At 33.6% G+C, this 22,522-nt stretch overlaps 1 protein-coding gene across 2 annotated transcripts in view; it reads left to right on the top strand.

The window, feature by feature from the left end:
* The window catches only part of LOC128233734 (hemicentin-1-like), a 53,579-nt gene that overhangs the window by 19,300 nt on the left and 11,757 nt on the right, over positions 1-22,522 (top strand). For both annotated transcript variants that reach the window (XM_052947553.1, XM_052947554.1), the window contains 12 exons: positions 114-374; positions 3,122-3,379; positions 4,893-5,153; positions 7,308-7,577; positions 7,848-8,141; positions 9,309-9,656; positions 9,993-10,301; positions 11,286-11,396; positions 16,670-16,709; positions 19,107-19,156; positions 19,611-19,775; positions 21,110-21,145. In XM_052947553.1, coding sequence (XP_052803513.1) covers positions 114-374; positions 3,122-3,379; positions 4,893-5,153; positions 7,308-7,577; positions 7,848-8,141; positions 9,309-9,656; positions 9,993-10,301; positions 11,286-11,396; positions 16,670-16,709; positions 19,107-19,156; positions 19,611-19,775; positions 21,110-21,145 — 2,403 coding nt within the window. The remainder of the gene's footprint in view (positions 1-113; positions 375-3,121; positions 3,380-4,892; positions 5,154-7,307; positions 7,578-7,847; positions 8,142-9,308; positions 9,657-9,992; positions 10,302-11,285; positions 11,397-16,669; positions 16,710-19,106; positions 19,157-19,610; positions 19,776-21,109; positions 21,146-22,522) is intronic.

Raw genomic sequence — 22,522 nt, 5'->3', positions numbered from 1 at the left:
TATACTCTTAAAAGTCAATATTTAAAATCCTAAGCATGTAATTCCAAAATGAGAACCAATGCGTTTTGTATGATTTAACAGGTGTAACTTTAATCAATGACTTTTCTTATCAGACGGTCCAAGCAGTGGGTCATTGAATCCAGCTGACACACATTACACAGTTGAAATTGGTGAGACCTTAGCTACAGTAACCTGCTCAGCGTCATGTTGGCCTTGCTCATACATGTGGACTGGGCCCGGGGATTTTTCTTCCTCAGGGCAAACTATCAGTCTACAAGGAGCTACAAAGGCGTGGGACGGGAGATATACATGTACTGCAACCAATGACAGGACGTCAACCGTTAGCTCTACCTACTTTGATGTTAACGTTGTTTGTAAGTTGTTTATTAATTTATCTAAATTTGGCATAAAAAACCCGAGTCGTAAAATCTTGACCTTAAATGTTTAAGAACCGTAAATTTTAAATATTTTAAAAACTATTGATTTTATCATTTATTGATTTCAGCCTAACGCTTTTAACAACCTAACTTTGCTTTTTATGCTTCCAAATATTCGAAATACATAGTCAGACGATTACATAAGTTCTTGCCTCAAAAATATTGTAAGCATTTAAGGTAGCGTATTATTAATGAATGTGTAAATCATAAAAAAAGATATCTATCAATAGATTCAAACTTCTAGATTTCCATGAAGTTTATAAACAAGAATCAGGATCGAAAAATGGAGATTTTTATACAATAATGTTTTTTCTTTTTTTTTCTTTTGTGGAAACAAAAAATTGATTGGCCTTTGAGAAATCTTGAAAAAAGCGACGTAAAAACTGCATTTAGACTAAAATGTTAAAATCCTTTGGAGATAAACTCTGGCTGTGCTAAAAGAAAAAAAGCATCTTACATTTTTATGATAAAGCTTACGGATTGGCTTACGAAATATGGCAAATATAAACAGTGACGTCCTTCTAATGTTCATTTAGGTAGCTAATACACAAACATATATACATATTGCATGTGACAGGTGTACATCATGATATAGGCAAAGCAAATCTTATCATTAACATGATTGTTGAGGGTAAATACAACTTCACACATGGGTTTATGTAAAAGAAATCAGCTAATAGCTATCGATCGAAACTAATATTCATCGGTTACCAATGGAAGATGGAAGAAGAACACCAGAGAAGATAATAATTGGTTTAGAAACGGTTATGTCTTTGCGATAAACGAAAAATCAATACGTTGATGCATATGTATCGGTAGCGCTTATTACGTGACTTGTTGCTTAATATCGATTGAACAATAGTTCATTGCATTATTCAAGTAAGCACAACACGCACGCACGCACGCAAGCACGCACGCACGCACGCACACACAAAATTAACTCCTGATTTGGTGTCATATGAACTGTACAAGATTTAGTGACATTTAACCTAAAATATTATTTTATATTCAGATTTATTAGAAGGGTCATTACTACCAGCTATCTTGAATGAAATAAGAATCGATTACTGCAGTTAAACAATGTCTGAATATCTCGAAATGCCTTTTTATCTGAACGTCAAACATATTTATTTGGATAAAAAGGTTTGAGTTCGAAAAACATGTCAAGAAAAGTTCCAAAGCGAAAAAAAATAACAAAATTATGCATCCTTCATGCGCATTACACTCCAATCTTTCTTAAACAGTCTGAATGTTCACCTGAGCATGCTTCTAGTTCAAGTTTCTGAATGAATAAAAAAAATCTCAATACAGCGATCCCGATCATTGACCAACATTTGAAAGGAATGTATTCCCGGTCATGAGTACAGTACCTTTTAATTGTACATAATGTTGATAATAATAATAATTTGGGGAAAATAATGACTTGATATCGTGCGATAGTCGTAGGAAAAAAATAGGTGTCTTGCGGCAATAGATCGATCAGTCGTGGCTTGAAATTCGAACTGCCTTATTTTATTCCACGAACTATTCATCGACCTTTTGTCAAAAATGACTTATTCATGCGAAGATACATAATTCGCATGTTACACTCAAAATACTCCTGCGTTATTCGTGTGCACCTCCTCCATATCTACAGACCTGTGACATAACGATGATTTTTTCTGCTTTCTCTGTCCGTTCAAGTCCTGAGAACATCTTAAATTTCATTTGACCACTTTCACATCATTGCTTTTGTCCTACGCAATGTATATTTTGTACGAGACAATTATCATTGGTTTCCTAGTGACCTAGTTATTGACATGAGATGGCATTAATTCACAAATTGCAATACTACATACAGACAAGTTTTCTGACAAAGTTTCATTATAATTAGATGAATACTATTGCAAGATACAAATGTCGCTGTATCGAATACAGGCTATCACCTTGTAAACTGGGCCAATCTAGAATGCTGGAGTTATAATTATGAAACAATATGAAACCAAACTTGCATAAAACATAAATGTTTATTTTTTGACAGTAATTTGAGTCCTAAACGTAGTATGTTTAAATATAATACTTTTTGCTGTGAATCATTTCTTGACTGTCGCTTATATCTTTTGTATTTTTATTAAAGACAATGGCTGACTTTTATTTGGTAGTAATTAGTCTGTAGCTTGTTCTGCCATTATATAACTGTTCTACGTTTTGAAAACGATGATTCAAAGGAACGCTGACATTTTCAGTAAAATCCACATTTTAATAGCAAGGTATTGTGGTAATGATCATTGTAAATTGGAATCATCTTTATCACTGGAAGTTATTTAAAAGAATATCGCAAATTTACATGGGAGTTACATATACAATGTGTTTGATTTGCTAAAAAAATGCATTAACAAACTAAGCATGCTGTGTGCGATAACAGCAGTTTGTGCAGACAAAGGTTATCAATAAAATGTGTAAGCATTACATCAGAGCAATTGTATTATCTCTTCTTATAATTTTCTCATAGAGACTGCTCATAAAACGCACACTGTATTCGCCATTTTGTTTACAATGAGTGTACATAATTGTGCTAAACTATTTCCAGCACCAATGTTAAATTCTTTAACGACATTTATTTAGGAACGAGATACTTTGGTTGCTATTATCAAAGGGTGACAATTTGGTTATAAGGCTTATAAGATTGATATATATATTTTCAGACGGACCAGATAGCATTACTTTCAACACATCCTTAGCTACTATAAGACAAAGGGAGGGCTCATTGTTTCTACCGGTTGAATGTCAGTCTGATTGCAAGGGCTGCACGTTTACATGGAGCAAGGACCATGTTCCGTTTTCAAGCACAGCTATATTGGATCTGGCTACTTTACACAAATCGGAGGCTGGGGTTTATTCGTGCACAGCGTCAAGGACTGGAGCACGATCAATGGACAAACAACTTGTAGTCCAAGTTATATGTAAGCTAGTAACGCCCTCCATTACAAAATTAATGACTGTTCAATCATTATCAAAAGTTTCTAAATGACCATTTAAAATACATGTTCGGGGCTTTGTATTTTGATATGTTTATCAGAAATTGTATAAACCACTTTCGAAATACCTTCACTCGTTTCATCATGCCATTTTAGAACATTTCTTTTTCAGAACGATGTTGATTGTTTAACGAACTTAGTTTATATTAAGATATTTTATCGTAATGCGTCTTTGATGATATGTGTCCTAAGCTGCATATTTACCTTGTATTGTTAACCTTTCAAACGTAAAATATCGGAAGGGCTACTTAATATGAAAATAAATATCATACAATGTTAAATCATGAGCCACTCCAAATTACCACTTTGCTGAGAACTTTGAATTGATGATGTATGATTTCATGAAGTGTTTTAGGGTTGCGTTCTATTTGCTTCCATTCTAGTCATTGTTTATACTTTTTGATGTTATAAAAAAGTGAGCAAAATATTTGTTTTTAAACTGTGAAGAACATAAGATACTTATTACCATATACTACTTACAAAATATACGGTTCAACTATTCTAAGTAAAACGTGACGTCGCGTTATTATTTCTGTGCAAAATGCTCCGTGTTGTTCATGGTTATGTGTAATAGGGTGATTATATTTTACTGTTGTGTTATTTTGGTTTTAAAGTAAACAGTTTCGATATCTTAAGCAACGTCCGGGAATTTTATGACTGTCCCTCGTCCATTCCCCAGTATCTTAGAGTAAGCAATAAAATTCATGCTAATAGCCTGCGTTGAATGGAATTAATGTAAAAATGTTCATCGTACATTTTAACTAACTTATAAACGATTTTACATCTTAAAAACAATGCTAATTTCTTTATTTGTCCATTTGCTGTTTTTGATATCTATATAGCGGTGACGAAATTGTTATTTTGATATTGCTCTCTGATTTGTTCAGCGTCAGTTACGTAGCGGCGTAACAACAATCGGTTATTATAATTAAACACACATATAGAGTCGATAACCTTTCATTGACAATACTTAGCTTTAGAAAGTTTTACTAATTGTAAATCGTGATGAGTAATAATTTAAAATGTAAATGTAAGGAAAACATCGCATTTCGTGTGTTTGTTGAATTTATCCGCGTGCCTTTCCTCGATCATATATCAAACACATGTGATCAATCCTTAAACAACTTAGCAGTGACTCATATAAATTTTACAAAGCACTGACGTAATAAATACTAATAGAAATGAGAATCAGCACATTCTGTTAAAAAATAATACAATAAAATTCAAAAATCTCTGTATATGGCAAGATCTTGTTATGGCAACCAATGGTAAATTGTTAAAAATGGTTTGGGTCTGTTATCAACAATAATAATTTGATATCTTATTCATATTTGTAAACAATAATTCTCTTTAAGGTTGTGTTAAACCGTATGCATGAAATTCCCGGCAAACCATCGTATATATTTATGTATGGATATCTATTTTTCAAACAATGCAGACGGACCTGATCATGCGGCCGTCCTTCCGGCCAATACCCTGTATGTACTGAACGACGGCAGCACTATGGACAGCGTAGTTTGTTCATCTGACTGCTTCCCGGAATGTTCTCTTATGTGGCTTCCGTCTTCGTCAAGTTACCAAGAAAACCTCAGTCTAGGCGTCCTTCACAAGGAGGCTGCCGGGCTGTACACATGTGTAGCAAGTAACCCGGAATGGAGTGAGAAATCTGTTAATGTTACCATTACAGTCCAGGTTAGATGTAAGTTGACAGTGTGAGATACTGAAATGTGACGATAATAATATTTAGTGAATAGAGATATCATAAAACTTCTCTCAGACACCACCTGAACAGAGGAATGGCTAAAAGCGACTCAACATTTTAAAGTGACACTCTTATTCAAAATCAATACATAAACATGTATAACAAACAGAAATACTGAGTGATACAACTTAAACTACTTACTAAGTAATGCATTTATGGAAAATATTAATTACTGATAACAGGATTGTAACCGTGTTTTAATGATATAAATAATAAATGATTGGTGAATGCTTAAAGATTTACTGTGATCTACTATAGTCTCTTAAGGTAGAAATACCCTGTTTTCTGCATCTTTCTTTCAAATTGAACTCAGTATCCTTAATAAAAACCATTGTTTTCGACATTTTATCAACTGTTTTGGTATAAAAAAACAAATACATCATTCGTGGTAAACCTTATTTGGGAGTAAGAGTGCATCTTTAAGGAACTGTTTTTACCTGTTCAAGGGCCATTACTCATGTTAATCCGGCAGGTGCACAAAAGTCCATGTCATTTTGTTTGACCGAGTGAAATGTTACAAAAATGGAAGGAGCACAGAAAGACATGCTGACAAACATATCCATCGAGTTTTACGTGTGTAGGGTCAGGCCATTTGGTGCTATATGCGAGACATGTTTTATGACCATTGCTTTAATTGCAAGCGTTATAACGTTTGTTAAAGATGGCAAATGTACGAAGAATTGCAAGTGCAGAATTTCCAATGCTGACCAACATTTTTGTAAACTTTAAGGAGTGTAGATGTAACATTTTTAGCTACATGCAACACAAGATATTTCAGACAATTTTTACTAATTAAAGGGTCATAACTCGTGTTAGACGATGAGAAATGTCACAAATATACATGTATTATCATTCAGTAACTTGAACGAGTTATGCTACTTGAACTCTTGCGATCAATATATAAGTTTTTGTAAATAATGTTCATGATTTTTTTTCCATATTAAAACAATATACATTTGTTTAGAGAGACCCCTCCGTCTGCCTCCTCAATGATTTTAACACGGCTTTCCGAAGAATATTGATAGCTTTTTTAGTCATATTTTGCATTGAAACTTAAGATATGTATTTTCAACTATCAACATACCTAATTAATGAAGTAACATAACTCTATTTTGCATATGATGCAATTATGGCCCTTAAAATATTCGACTAAGAATTTCTGGTAGAGGTTTTGCATGTAAGCACACATAGGTTAATAGCTTTCCAATTTAGTAATGTAATAAGCTTTATACGACAGTACTCAACCGTCGAACTAACTTCATTTATCGAGTTGGATAACTTTTAGGTAGTTTTTGTACAATGCAAGTAATGGCCGTTTATGTTTTGCCTAAGACATTCTAGTTTAGGTTTTACATGCTAACATTTTTAAGTAAATATCTCAGCAAATACAATATGTATTGCATTAAAACTTTAGTTATGTGTTTCAAGCAAGAAATCCTGGATATTGGCTTGCATGTTAGCGTTTGTATGTCAATATCTCGTTGAAATAACTATTTGGTGGCTTGCTTATGGCTCCCAACCATCCAACTTACTCAACCAAGACAGTTTATTTTTTTTTTGCATGTTATGCACATCCAAATGATGCAAATGATGGCCCTTCTTTATTCTGCTGAAATATTCTGGTTTAAAGCTGCGAAAAAGTGGAGCGAGCTGTTTCTGTGAAAGCTCTTGTTGTAGTATACATCGACGTACCAGAACGCGAAAACTAGAATGTTTACAAGATTAATTAACACCCATGATTTAACCTCACTGTTATCTTATACGACTATTTTTATAACTGGCACACTGAACGATTTTAATATATACTGTTGCTTAATGAGTTGTTATACATTTAACGTTTTGATTGTTAATACTTACTAAATGAAATAATATTTGAGCATGGACGGTTCGGGATTTCATAGTTTCTAAGTAATCTATGACGATCTTGGCAAGCACAATTTTGCATTTTCTTTCATCGAAATGCTTTATCAAACATATGTAAAAGCACACCATCTTTTGTGTCAATATTTTCTTAAAATGGAGTCCATTATCTTAAGCGATGATTTATTATTTGGCATCACAGGATATGAGTATATGTAAATATGCCTGCAGATGGTCCGGAGAGCGCTATTCTAAACGTTTCTTCCCCGTTCACTGTGACAGAAGGGGAAACAATCCAAAGCATAGGATGCACTTCCGACTGTTGGCCTGTATGTGGACAGAAGTGGATGAACGCCGCAAATGTTACAATACAACCCTCTGGCACACTTTCACTTGAGCGAGCTACCAGAGACAATGCTGGAAGCTATGTATGCATCTTAGAAAACACCGCGGAAGAATACACGAAAAAAGCCGAGACAACTTTGATATTGACAGTCGAATGTAAGTGTAAGGCGACAGATCAGTCGTTGGTGTCAGGTTCCTTGATCACACGTTCAATAAATGCTCATTATAGCTTATTTAAATATTGAGTTTAATAGAATACGCGTATACCTTCATTTTGTTTCCTTTGCAGCCCTCGATGAAATCATTGTATTACCCCATACAGATGTGAATCAATGGGAAAATTTTAACTTCAGGTGACCAACAATTTAAACATTTTTATGGTTTAAACCTTTGTTTAATCGTCTCTTTTAAAACTTAAAACTTCAGACCCCCCTGATGTTCACGTACAGACCACAAACACAACATCCGATGACACTTTCGCTGTCTTAAACTGCATTGCAAACGGTGTGCCAAACTCATATACATACACCAATTGGAAACAGGAGTGGCCAGGTTTCAATTTAGCCAGAGACATTCCTAAAAGTGGATATTCCACATTACGCCTCACAAATCTTTCGTACGAATATTCTGGAATATATACATGCTCGGTCAGTAATGGCGTAGTGCAGTATCCAACTACAGAGACTGTCATGGAAGCATCAGCGTACCTGTTTGTGAAAGGTACATACGTAGTATTTTAGTTTGTTGTGGCTGTTTATTACACTATGTTTAACAACTAAGTGTTTTGCCTGCCTAGTGCATTTACAATATCTAGATATAATAATCTTTCGTGTAAAGTAAATGCCACAGGGGATCAAATTAGCGTTGCAAAGTTTTATTAGGTTTTCACTTAATTGATGTATTGGTATGCTTAATCATTCCACTATTGGATGTTGTGTAATTCAAGTTATCTAGATTAATACCACAAGTTAAAATGAACCATACATTTCTGATATATCTGACAACTAAATGAAAAAATACCAGTAACTTACTAGAGAATCATATAAGCTTAACATAAGTTCAATCATTAGGAAACTATACAGACGGAAAAGGAGGTGACAACACACGACATAAGCCATGATAAGGATAATAACATACGATATAGTCATGAATACTCATAATTGGTACGCCTGAACAAGACAAATGTCATAAAATAATATATAGAATAAAAACATGATATTAAGAAGCATGGATTCGACATGTATTTTTAAACTTATATTCGACGCTCTTCAGCAAAACATACGTCACATAAATAATAAAGAACGTATGGCACAAATAAAATGGTTATAAGAATTTACTTAAGGAAACAAACAAGAAACAAACAGACTATTTCTCTTAAGTGTCCAATATTGGTTGTTAAAGGTGGGTTTGACTTAAAACAAAGAGTTTCCGCCACTTACACTTTGAATTGTTATGCTATTTACGGATTTGATATTGTTTATTAGCAAACCGTGTAGGAGTTATAGACTTAGAGTTAAGTCATATTGATATGTTTCGCTGTGTCCGTTCCCCAAACGTGTAAGGAACCCGAGAGGCATATACTATTTTCCTTTATCACATATTTCATATGCAACTTTTCCTTGTGAGGTCGATGCTCATAAGTATAAAAAGGTAAACTCAGTAAATGTGATTGTTTTATATATCGACCGGGATTCCATAAGAATTGAAAATCGTAGTTGCATTTGTTCTATTATTTCTATGTTTTTTGTAATTAGTTTTCTTCGCAGCATATTTTAAAATGCTAGCCCTTAACTGTAAGTATTATTTTCCATTTATATATTTGAACGCATTTTTGTCAGAGAGAAAAAAGAAATAAAAAAACACGTCTTCAATTATTTGTTATTTTAGATGCGCCTGTTGTACTCTTTCCTCAATTATCGCATGATGGCGTCTTCGTTTTATCTGGCAAACTTGGAGACACACTATCATTACAAGTAAAGATATACTCCAATTACGGAAGTGTGGTCGCCAAATTAAAGGACTCCGATAATAATACGAGCGAGAACACGAGCATTGCGATTGATGTTTTTGAAACTTCTGTGGAATTACCTGTGATGGGTCATGTTCGTAATGACAGTGGATTCGTTTTAAATATCACAATAACCATAGAGGAAGCAGATGATTTTACTTTCTACCCTGTCAGTATTGAAAATGATTTCAAATCAACTTTACTAGACATCGAAGTTAAAGCAGAAGGTATGCAAATTATGATTCGAAATGCACTTGTTTTTTAATTGATTGAAACAATTACTATTTGCATTTGTAAAATTTCTGTCATGAACAAGCTTACGACAAATGCCGTTATTAAATGAAATACAGTACAAAAAGTACATTTAACTGCATGTCTATACATTGAATATAATCATTCACATGATAAATTTAAATTAGTATGTCTCAATTGATACGTAAATATTTGTTTTGAATTAGTGCTTCTTACAATAATACAGTTGAAACGATAGCATCATTTTAAATCTTAGACATACTGTACTCGTTTATGTATCAAATATGTATTTGTGAATTGAAACATTGAAGGTCCACCTGAAACCCCACTGGATTTTTCGATAGAAGAAGTAATGCAGAATTCAATAGCCATTTCTTGGTTTGGAAATTTTAATGGTGGATTCAAACAGACATTTGCTATACAAACCAGCAAGGACGATGTTAGTTGGCATAATTTTACATTGTTTGCTGAAGCCGTACCGAACACAAATCAACAATACAACCAAAACGTTGATCAATTGGAACCTACAACAAAATATTATCTTCGCATGAACGCGTTCAATAAGCTTGGTGTAAGTGAGCACACTTACACTTTACAGGCTACGACTCCTGCTCCCCTGGGTAATATACATTTATAAGTAACAAGAAACTTTGTGTTATCAATAATGCTAAAACCATGGAATGTTGTCATCCGTTTGTGTTCGTGCATATTATCGTAGCTTAGTTCTTGCAAATATATTTAAACTTTAACCTGCCTGGTATGTAACAACAATAATTGTTAACATAAATCCAACTGATACAGAGACAGTTATTTCAAATGGTTTAAAGGGGCTGTACTCCGTCTGATGAAATAGCGAAAAAAAGAAAACTGTCGAAAACTGATATAAACTTGATATCGATGTGTACAATGCATTGAAACTTACTAACTGAAGTACCACATAGTTTACAATTAATTTACTTTCGCATTTTTTTCGTATTTTTCCATTAAAAAAGGTTACTAGGTATGTCTACCTTGTAGTATTCATTCCGAATGCGTGGATGGCTTGTTTATTTTAATACGTGATATTACCGAGTTAGGTATATAGCTTAAATATTCCAGCCGTTTAGGGTTAGCCTTCGTAGAATAGTGGATACAACACTGGACTAAAAATTTGGCGACACTGTTTCGAGTCTGGTCTCCGACTTGATTTTTTTACATTTCGGTATTTGTTTGACAATTACGATATCAAAGAGTAAAGCACTTTATTAAATAATTGTCGAAAAAATCGTTACAAAATTATTTTTTTTGGTGCCAATCTGGTAAACAATCCCTTTAAGAGAATGATGAAGGTATAAATTTACTCGCCCAATATTTTTGACAAAAAGAGAATTTCAAAATCATATCAGAGTCATTTTTCGTGCCAATCTGGTGAACAATCCCTTTAAGAGAATGATGAAGGTATAAATTGACTCGCCCAATATTTTTGACAAAAAGAGAATTTCAAAATCATATCAGAGTCATTTTGTTGCAATAAATGTTTTTTTTTTATTTTATTATTTTGATGTAACTTATTGTCGTAAAATTTAGGCCATGTTCAATAGAATATCATTTTACGTTATTCACAGACTCGACACCGTCTCCAGCAGCGATGATAGGTGGACTTGCTGGGGGAATTTCGGCAGTTTTGATACTTGTGACTGTCGGTGTTGTTTTATTGGCAAGAAGGAGGCTAAAAGGTATCGTAATATAAATCGTTTGCATTTGAATTTTTTAAATCTATCATTGACGTATTTTGTAAAATCAACAGTCATCCATTTTTTTTAATCAGGTGAATTGGTAGATTTAAAAAAAAACCAGGCAGAGCAAGTACACGAAATATGATCTCGGCTTCATATCCGGTAAAAGAGTAAAATGTATGAATTTACCAAAATAAAAGTTAAGGTATACTAATGACTTTTAGCAAATGCTTAGTGACAATATGCAGACTTATCGATAACTACATTTTGTAGTATAAACATTACTAAATTTTCCCTATATGTTTAACGATTTTTTGAAGTCAAAAAGCATTTAAGCCTTTCTTTTCCCACCGTTTTTAACTTCCTTTATGAACAAACTAACAGAAACCTTCTTAACGTAGTTTATTTGTTAATAACTCGTACATTATATTTTGCATTCATGTTCGAATTTCCAAATTATTTAGCAGATGTAACCTCCATAATATGAAGATGTATCTTGCACAAGACTCGTTACCAAATATTCAAGGTCACGCAGATCGTCACGTCCGTCCGTCCATTTGTCCGTCCGTCCTACCATCTAGCGGTAGTGACCACTTTTGTATGATAACTTGTCGCACTTAGAACTGGTGCTCTTACATCGGAGGTCAAGGTCACAACAAACATATAATACTATATTGTGTCCGATAACTCTCATTCATGGTCGGATTTAAAATTCTTTGGCAGAAATCACCAACATAGTATGAGTACGTGTCGTGCACAAGATTCGTGTCCATATTTTCGAGGAAAATGTCACAGGTGCCTTCTTAATTCAGTATGTTTGGGTTTAAGAGCCTAATTGATGATAGTATGACCTCCAAAATAACACTACGACTTTGCTTCTCAGATCTGTGTGAAATTCCTATTCCGTAAATTAAATTTAGTGATCATTAAGGAGACATATGTTAAAAATGTACAATTTAATCATATCAGGAAGTTATGCTTAAAGCTCTGTGTCACTAAGTATCAAATTATATTTATATCAAATATCAAATTATAAGAGAAAAACGTGAGTATAAAACTATAATAGAGTCTCATTTAGTGTCTGATAAATTTCCAAAGTGCACATGATGCTTAAGTACAAAGAAATGTATGGCAAATACCAACGGAATTCCAAACTGGATCATTGACACCCAATAGCGCTTAGCAAACAGTCCTTGATCTACTTCCGGAAAAGACTGGAAAGTAAGAAATATTGATAATTTCAAATGAAATTACACATGCAGAAATTAAGCTTCTGTTTCTAAAATAAATGTGATACAAGTATTTTCGAATAGAAACATGTCAATATTGTTTAGTGAAAAATCGTAGATTGGTACTCGCTCATGTTTGTGTAAAATGTCTTTCTTGTGTTTAACGAAAAAAGTGTGTCAAATCATTAGAAGTGTTAAGAATAAGATTATACTCAAAGCTGGAAACCATCAGCGATTTTGCACAAATGTCGTTTTTGAAGACTACACTTTTCCAATAACCGTAAACAGATTTGTTGTCGCGTAATTGGTTGACTGACATTATCACGTGGTGTTATCAATGTTTCGTTAAGATGTAAAAATATCTCATTTTGCAAGAAATTTTCGTTTATCTTTACTCTAACGGCGTGGGTTTGCGCACCACTAAAACAAACATACTTTTTTAAGCTATAACTATATATGTTCTGCAATTTCGACACCGTAGTAAATAATGATAAAATAAGTGTTTTCAGATGCAAAACTGGGAAAACTATTTAATCCCAACGCATCTTAGTTAAGAAATGTAAATCATTAGTAATAATAATTTAGTCAACATGTTGCCACTCATGCGTCGATTGCCTCTCCTTTAAATGCTGTTTTTTTACACCCTTGCCGTCATGGTTACCTTTTATCTAAGTTGTTAACACCACTGATCTCATTGTATTTATACTTGCAGCATCGCTCTGCAAGCCCATTGTTTTGCCGTTTAAATGCTGTGGACGTTGTTACCCCCCATATGCTTTTTTTATGTCGTCGTTGCCACCTACACATTGTCAACTATGTTTCGCGTATACGCTCTCAAATCACTGTTGTTTTGATCCCGTGGCCAAATGCAAAATGAAACAATGAAAACCAATACTTACCAACTCACATATGGATCGAATCATTGGGTAACCGCAAACATATTATACATGTCTGCTTTTATTTACTTTCAAAACTGTTCAAATATCACAGAACTAGTAAACTGGAAAATTCAGTCATGATCCCACAGGTGCTTTTATACTACTGTTAAATACAATTAATACCAACCTTAAAAACTCACCGGGCTACAATAAATAAAATACATATAAGGATACTATAAGTCATGATTTTATCCGATTTCGAATACGTTTCATCAAAGCAAACGTACCTTATGAATATCAGATCCACATAGAAGCTACAAATGGCAACACTGTTACTAATTTTATATTTATTTTTCATATTTGTGCATATATTTGATACTGAAAAAATAACACTTAATCAGAAAGTAAAATTAAAATTATTATATTATTATTATATTAAAATTTTTCGCAACTACAAAGATCAAGTTAATTACCAAATAACTCTTGATAACTCTTGATGTTAACTGGTTGGTTACTGCATCTAGTATTATATAACAAAAAAGATAACGCCGCGAAAAGCGCTCGAGCAAAGCGATTCTTTCATTGGTCATTCATACTGAGCGTCGATTTATTGAAAACCAAACACTTTGATTAGTCGCGATCAGCATTCTGTTTGAACAAAATTATTCTCATCTAAATGACTATCACAGATAACTCTGGCATGCGAAATGTCCTATTCATTTTACCATTAACCGTCTTATGGATAGTAAAGCAAACAAAATAGCGATATATCAATCATAAAAATCTTAATGAAAGTTTTTAGTCGTTAATATGTAATATGTTTTCTTGTATATACAAAACAACGCTTTTTACCTTAAAAGTACGTGTATGATTGTAAAAGGTTTTGCCAATTTGACAATCAAATAAAAACGGAAACAACTTTTAGGTTACAGTAAACCATATTACACGGCTCAGATTAAAACAATCATTAAGAACGTATCTTCATTTCGCTGAAACATTCTAAAGTAACAACAATATTATCCACAAGATCAAGGTTATTCGGTTAGCGCAGTGGTTAGCGCACTCACTTCTCACCAAGGCAGTCCGGGTTCGATTCCAGGTCTTTACGCATGTGAGTTTGGTTGGTGGTAGCCAAGCCGGACAAGTGGGTTTTCTCCTTGTTCATCGGTTTCCCCACAATTCAAGACCACACTCTCGCGCAACATCGTGCCAACGAGAGTGACACAGAAGTTATTTTAACTCTCTTCAAAATCTTGTAAAATTAATATTATTTAAATTAATAAGATCTAGATTAAAGCAAACACAGATTAACCTCCTTTTAGTCAGACATAGCTATCTACTTGGTATTAAATAACGAACTAGTTGTTTCCACTTCAACAAAAACATTTGTTAAGAATCACAAATCACAATTTAGGCCTAAATCTCCATTTATACACAACAATTTCTAACACTGATCTTCACATATTTTAAACTTATCTTCAAGGACATAATTCAAATCAGAGTCAAAATTCCAATTCCGTAAGGTGTCAAAGAACTCAGGACTACTCAACCATCTACATTGATCACTAATTTTGTTTGGGTTTCACACTTATAGAATCGATATCAAACAAAATCCCTAATTCATGAATCTTTTTCGATTGTATTCGTTGACATCGCCTTTGATCTTCTGTCGTGTCAACAAAAGCTTTCATTGCATCCTGTGTACATTCTTCTATTAATTATTTTGCAATTTCTTAAGCTCATCTTCAAGGCAGATGCAAAGGCTTCTTCGTCGGCTTCCTGTCTCCTGATTGTTTTTTTCTAAACGTAATCGACTGTTTTCTTTCTCTTCGACTTTTGATAAAATCATCCTCATTTCCAACAAATCTCTTTTTACTTCATCAATGGTCTCATTCTATGTCTTTTCTTTGACAATATCGTCATTGCAATCGGAAGCTTCATGATCATGTATTTCCAGGTCTCTTCTTATATCGGATTCTTGATCCCAATCTAAATCTTCATTTTCATCGCCATTCTCCAAGACTTGACTAAAATTTGGTATTTTCTACGAGGTTCCCTTAATGTGTCATGTTATGCATTATCGATGACAATAAATTCCTCAGCAGAAGGGTTATCTTACTATTCTCGATCTTTATTTATATCATTTGACTCTTGTTTATCAAAACTAACATTATTGTGAACGGAATTTCGTAGCCACCATTCTCATTATTGTCGTCTCATTCGCATTTTACAAATTATAATTCCTAAGATTTCGCATACGATTAACATATACCACTTGAAATTTTATCTTTGACTTCGAACCAAATATACGTCATTTCGCGGAATAACCTACTCTTTTACCGGGAAATAAACGTATACACGATCACCAACGATCACCAACGTAAGATATTTCAAAACTTTTTGAAAAGGTTTCGGTGATCAAAAGTTGATAGTTCGATAAAATTTGAAAGCGGTTCATTCACTCGTTAATAATATGAGGTAGCATTAACTGCGCAGTGAATATTTCGATGATAACGTGCCGACAGCTTACACATAATTAAGCTGTCACAAGTGCGGACAATGTGTAAATGATGTTATTTTTTTCTGACAATAAATCATGCAACATGACCGTTCTGACGAAATGCACAATGAGATTTGGTACCATAAAGTCTTTGCAGTGGTTTCAGATAAGACACAAACACAACAAGCGTTACACTAGTAAAGTAAACTCAACAAAAATCAAACCGACGAGCCTGTTCCGACAATTAGAACGACAAGACTGGTTAACCAGTCTCTCAGGTGTTTAAGGTCAGCATATAGGTGTTGTTTTTATGGAGAAGAAGCGCATACAACTCAAACCTTGTCAGTCAGACAACAAAGGCACAACCAATCATATCGAGGAAATATGTTTTTGTCGTGTCATCTAGACTTTAAATCCATACTTAATTTGAATTAATTTCTTGTTTTAGTAAATTGCCATCATTAAAAAGGTATAAACTTAAGCGTGCAAAATCGAACGTCCGAAAAAATAAACATGAGCTCTCAACCTTGAACTGTACTGCTTTTAAACTAATTATTATAAAAAATGCATAACGTTATTGATTGTCTAGTTGCCCTTTGGTATACGAATGTGTTTTTCATAGCTTGATCATCTTTTAATGTTTATAAAAGGAAACATTCTTTCCAGGAGATAAACAGGATGACGTTAATCGATTAACCAGAGGCCAGTAAGTTGGACTTTTTATTTCAAAGTGACACTCTTATTTAAAATCAATGCATATACATCTATGAGATAAAAATAATTTTAAATGATAAACCTTTAACTAATTTTTAAGAAATGCATTTGTGAAAACTATTAGTTATTGATATCAAGGTTGTAACCGTGTGTTGAATAGCTTAAAACACATAAATATTAAAATAGTGAGTTATAAAAGATATACTGTGATCTACTATCGCCTCTTAAAGTAGAAAACCCATGTTTTCTGCACCTTTCTTTCAATTTCAAACTCGATATCCTTCATAATAACCATTGTTATTGACATTATTTGGGAGTAAGGGTGCATATATATATGCGCATTTAATACATTATTCTATTTGTTTGAAGATAAGTGTAAGCTACGTCTCAACCGTCGGACGGACATTTTAACATCGGTCATATATTTCACCGGATATAAATGCTCAAATATAGGCAAACAAAGCCTTGGTGTAAACTTTTGACACGGTAGTGCAAAAAGGCTCTTCTAAATAAAAAGCTGATGGTTTATATTAGTGTATTCATTAAACTAATCTAACTTTTGGTATATCTTTATATCTTTTTGTGATATCAAGATACATTATGTATCAAAACAATTTAAGAGTTCCATCATTGAAAATGTGTTAACAGTCAGGAAAACGAAAAAAAAAATGAGAACAGAAGTTGAATTTAAATTGATATTTTCGTTTTTTAAAATGAACATCTGCCGAATGGCTTTATTGTTAAACTATCTCAAAGAAATATTAAACGGCCATAAAAGAGGTCAATACACCCGGTAAACATAAATAAAAATCTTGCAATACTACAATTACACAAAAATCAACTTTAAGATATGTCAAATATTTTTAGTTTGCAGTATATTGCTTGTAAATATAGTTCACATGACAAAGTATTATAAAAATCAAGAAAATGTCGTTTCTTGGTAAAATTACAAATGATACACTTGTTAAGTGCATGTACAACAAACCGTAATACATTCTAGCTGTTTTTAGAAAAAGCCTTAGCCTTGGAAATGTTAATAAGTAGGTTTGCAGATATCTGTAGGATGGTCCGTTGGTCTGGCTAGTTGTCGGTAGATCGTTAATCTATGTCTTGTCAGAACAAGAGTTTAAACATAGATAAACGCAGACTGACTTAAGAAAGTTAAAAAATATATAGGACTGTAAACAATTTTTCTATCTCTTTTCCCGCTTATTAATTTGAGAAAGTATGTTCGAAGTCTATCATAGTTTACAAAGAATATAATTTGCAAATTTCGACTTAGGTTTTTTTGTAATTGACCGACAGATGAATCATCTAGATTTTTAGGTAAATACGACAAAATGTAAGAGCAAGTTTACTAGTCTTACTTAAAATATGTCCTTAAAACAGTTTGACCAAGGACATAACACAGTTATGTTGTTTTTTGTCAGTAAGTTTAGTTTAAACTTATTTATTTTACAACGATTGTGAAACAAGTTGTAACAACATAACATTTATCAATCTCGTTGGTACGATGTTACACGAGAGTGTGGTCTTGTGTTGTGGGGGAGACTTGAGTTCCTGGAGGAAACCCACTTGTCCGGCTTGATGAACATAAACCAAATTTTTTTGTCAATAGTTCAGCAGTCAAAGTCATGGCAATTATTATAATACATTAAGTCGTAAAGAAACCTCTTTATGTCATAATAAATTGAGGCCGTCTTTAATGAGTCAGCAAGACTTTTTTAAACAATCATGTCACATCAAATCCGCAATCTGCGTGTAAAAACTCATGCGGCCAAGAATTTCTTATTTTATTTCTCCTTGAACGCTGCTATTCTTACTATGTTTCATTTCACTCTTCCAATTTAACCCAAATGGTGCCTTCTATGAAAGAGTTACTATTAAAATATCGCATACTAATATGAACATGATGCAAATAATTTTAATAAATGAGGGTTGCAATAATGTTTTGAGTCGATCAGGCAATTTTTAAAATTAATTAATATGGACTGTATATCAGGTTGTAGATCTATAATACATTTTTCATTGCTTATAATGTTAAATTTAGCATAACATGCATATTAAGGTAGGACATCGTTAATTAGATTTGAAACTTTTCAACCAACTTTGAACTGTTAATGCCTTTAATTATAACAAAAAACTACCTTTAAATATGTTGATTTTATTGATAAGGACAAAATTATAAAAATAAATACTCGGCACTTCTTATGACATTGAGTGTTTGCTTTTCTTGGTCTGTGGGCTTGAAACATGTTCATTAATACATTTTTTTTCTGTTGGTCCTGATTTGTTTTTACTTTGTCGTTTTGGATATTCTTAGCCTAAGTGGTTCTTGAACAGTTTCAATAAAAGCGAAACTGCTAAATCAATACTTTGTGTGTTTTAGGCGTCTGAGGAAATTTTTCACAAAAGGAACAGATGGAGATGACGAAGAGAGTATGTATAATTTTATGGTCAAATGATAACCGTTTTTACTATTACTTCGGTTATGGGTTATGCCAAGTCAATAAAAGTCTAAGTGAAAGGTCAAATCTAAGAAATCTATTGAGAGGGTACACTGTTCATTTGACCAAAATAAAACTTACACAGCAGGACAACTCGTACAGTAATAGTGTAAACCAAATGGAAGGTCTAATTTTCATTTTCGCTTCAAAATGATTTAACTTATCAAATCTAGATAAGAAATGATTCATATACATTAGCAAGAAAAAAACAGTATCTTCATGCCTAAACCAAAGGACAATTTAGTATTTGAAACATTTTCATGTAACGCATTTCAAGGTTTGGTTATTTAATTCCTTTTTCATTTTAACGTTTCTAGCTTTATTTTCTCAAGTGTGAAAAAGCTGGTCGCTTTGTTTTGCTGCAGTGATTGTTTTGTATATAACAGCCTTGCCTGACGAAGTGGAAAATCCGATGTATGTTGGAGCTGACGACATGGGTGTTCCCAGTACAGCACAGACATTGTATGCAGTACCACAAAAACGAAAACATCAGGAAGGTGCGCCAGCTGGAGATATATATGCCGTTGTCGACAAAAACAACAAAAAACAAGGCAGGTTATATCTATATTTCTTTACCACCATATAAAAAACAACATGTCTTTATAAATATATGTTTGGGCTAACAAAACCCTTGGAATTTAAACTGATTAACTTACTTGTCACGACATTCATTTATACGAGCGAAGTTTCTAGATTTCGTAGAAGTTGGAGTCATTATTAAGAATTAGGCCGGACAACTTAGGAAATCTTCCTTACAGTGAACTATTAGTTACTAGTAAACGCACCTATCTCAAGTGACACTTTTTTGTTAAAATGCGCTCTAAACAAAATTAAAACTGTTTAAATGCCCACTAAAATTTCTTTAAATAAATAAGAGACATAGGATATTTACAAGAAAAAATGTTGTAATAACAACCCAAGCATTATCACGCTGTGAGTATAAGGCTAGGCATGGTTTTAACACATTCAATAAGACAGTGTGTTATAAGAGAACACTTCGTCAATTCATCTCAGCTCAATGCAATCTGGTGTGACAAAAACATATTACCTATTATTTAAATTTAAGCTAATGGGTTTGTTGCAGTTGCTCTCCACCTAGTATCATGGTCCCTACAACTTTATTTGGATATCTGATCATGTCCATCATCAGAGAATCTTTTCTGGCATACTGTAGAAGTGTTTCCGACAATTTAACCAGTGTTTGAAAAATATCTTACACCAAATTGAAGATGGGTCGCCAGTTATAAAGTGCCAATCACATAGGTTTATGGAACTTAAATCATGACATTTCAAACATGTAAATTTAAACACATATTATTTATACGAAGATCTTAGGAAATCTTTGACAACGAGTTTGAACAAAATATTGCGCTTTATGACGTCTGATTACACCGAAGCACATGCGTGTTGGTACAATGTACAAACCGGAGAGAAACATAATAAGCTCTGCTTTCGTTTTAATCCGCAAGTTGATGTTTTTACTGTCAAATCTGATACAATTTAAAGACACTGTAAGTTTCGTAGCCGGATTTCGCACCAGCCCTACGCCTAATATTTTCATTCGCATTGAAATGATATGATTTTTGTCTTGTAATGGTAACACGACCAACCTGTTCTAAATCAAGCCACTGTTATCAACAAGAGTTTATGGCCCTGGGGGTAGGTTGCAAATTGCTAAATCAAAGAGTAGAATAACTCGCTTTTACGTTGCTGATGATGGTCAATCGAAATTCTCACTCATTATACATTTTGCAATAATATAATACATGGCAACTTAGTGGAGCAATGGTGTAGGGTTGGTTCAGTGCATAAAATTGTCAGCACATTGAACGTAAAGTTAATAAGTTTTCTCTTTTGATATTTATTCTTCTCTTTCATTTTCTAGGCAAGAAGACCGGGCAGAAAAAAACGAGCGAACAAGGTAATACGAGTTTAAGTTTAAGCACATTCGCACCGAAAGACACATATCTTCTAGTATCAAAAATTAGTTAAGATGACGTAAAGAAATATATCGCTAACAAAGTGTTATTTCTCATAGCTACAACATTACTGACTTAAACATACGTAAAACAGAATATTTATGTTTCTTCAAGTAAATGTTATGTATTTTAAATGATCAATATTTAGCAAGCATAATACATTAGTCATTTCATGTAGGTATTTTAAGAGTTTAATAAAGTTTTTGTAAGAAGATTATACAAAATTTGACTCAACAATTGTTCGCAATTTGACGCAAGACTGAACAAGATTAAGAATGGTTTCAGGTGCTAACATATTTGACACTATCTAATCAACAATGCATTGTGGTTTTGTGATTTTTTTTTAATCGTACTAGACCTTATATAATTATGTGCATGCTTTTGGATGATATACGGATTTTTATCATTGAATTGACAGCAGTAAAAATAGTATTCCTGTTTTTCAAAGGTTTTCTTGAACAAATTCCCACTCCAATTAACTCTTGTTGCTGTTTACCAAACCTACCCTAATATTTGTCAACAACCAAGCGTGGTTTTTATTCTTGATGTGGAAAACGACATGCGTTTCAAGGAAATCAGCTGGCCTCTGACAGTGCGGGATGATTGAACATCCATGTAGCATTAAGCAAACCCTCAAACTTGGAAAAACGGTTTCAAATTCAATATGTATTCATATTTTTTTTCGAACACGTTCGAACTATTACGCATAGCATTGTAACTGAGCACTGATTTGCACTCTAATTTGCCGCAAACGCTTTAACCATATCCACTTTCTTATTCTCGTTTACACTGCTAATGAACCCACATTCGTTATATCAAGCACTGAGGATAGTCCCCTAAACAGTTTACCCACAACATTGCGACCGAGCACTGATTTGCAGCCTAACATTCCAATAATGGTTACCTCACTCCCCACTTTTTTACTCCGGATAAAGCTGCTAATGGACCCACAATTGTAATCTAAAGCACTGAGGACAGTCCCCTGAACATACCACCCAAAACATTGCATTGCAACCTATCATGCCGATAATGCTTACCTCACTCCTCACTGTATAGCTTCTAATGCACCTACATTTGTAGTTCAAAACTCTGAGGATAGTCTCCTTAACAGTTGACGCACAACATTACAACCGAGCACTGATATGCAACCTAAACTGCTGCACACGCTTAACCCCCCCCCCCCATTTCTATTTCGGATGACACTGCTTATACACCCACATTTGTATTATTAAACTCTGAGGATAGTCTCCGACGCACAACATAACAACCGACCACTGATTTGCAACCTGAACTGACGCACCGGCTAACACCACCCGCAA

Source organism: Mya arenaria, chromosome 5, assembly GCF_026914265.1.
Source record: "Mya arenaria isolate MELC-2E11 chromosome 5, ASM2691426v1".
Taxonomy (NCBI): domain Eukaryota; kingdom Metazoa; phylum Mollusca; class Bivalvia; order Myida; family Myidae; genus Mya; species Mya arenaria.
This window is presented reverse-complemented; position numbering and strand designations above follow the sequence as displayed.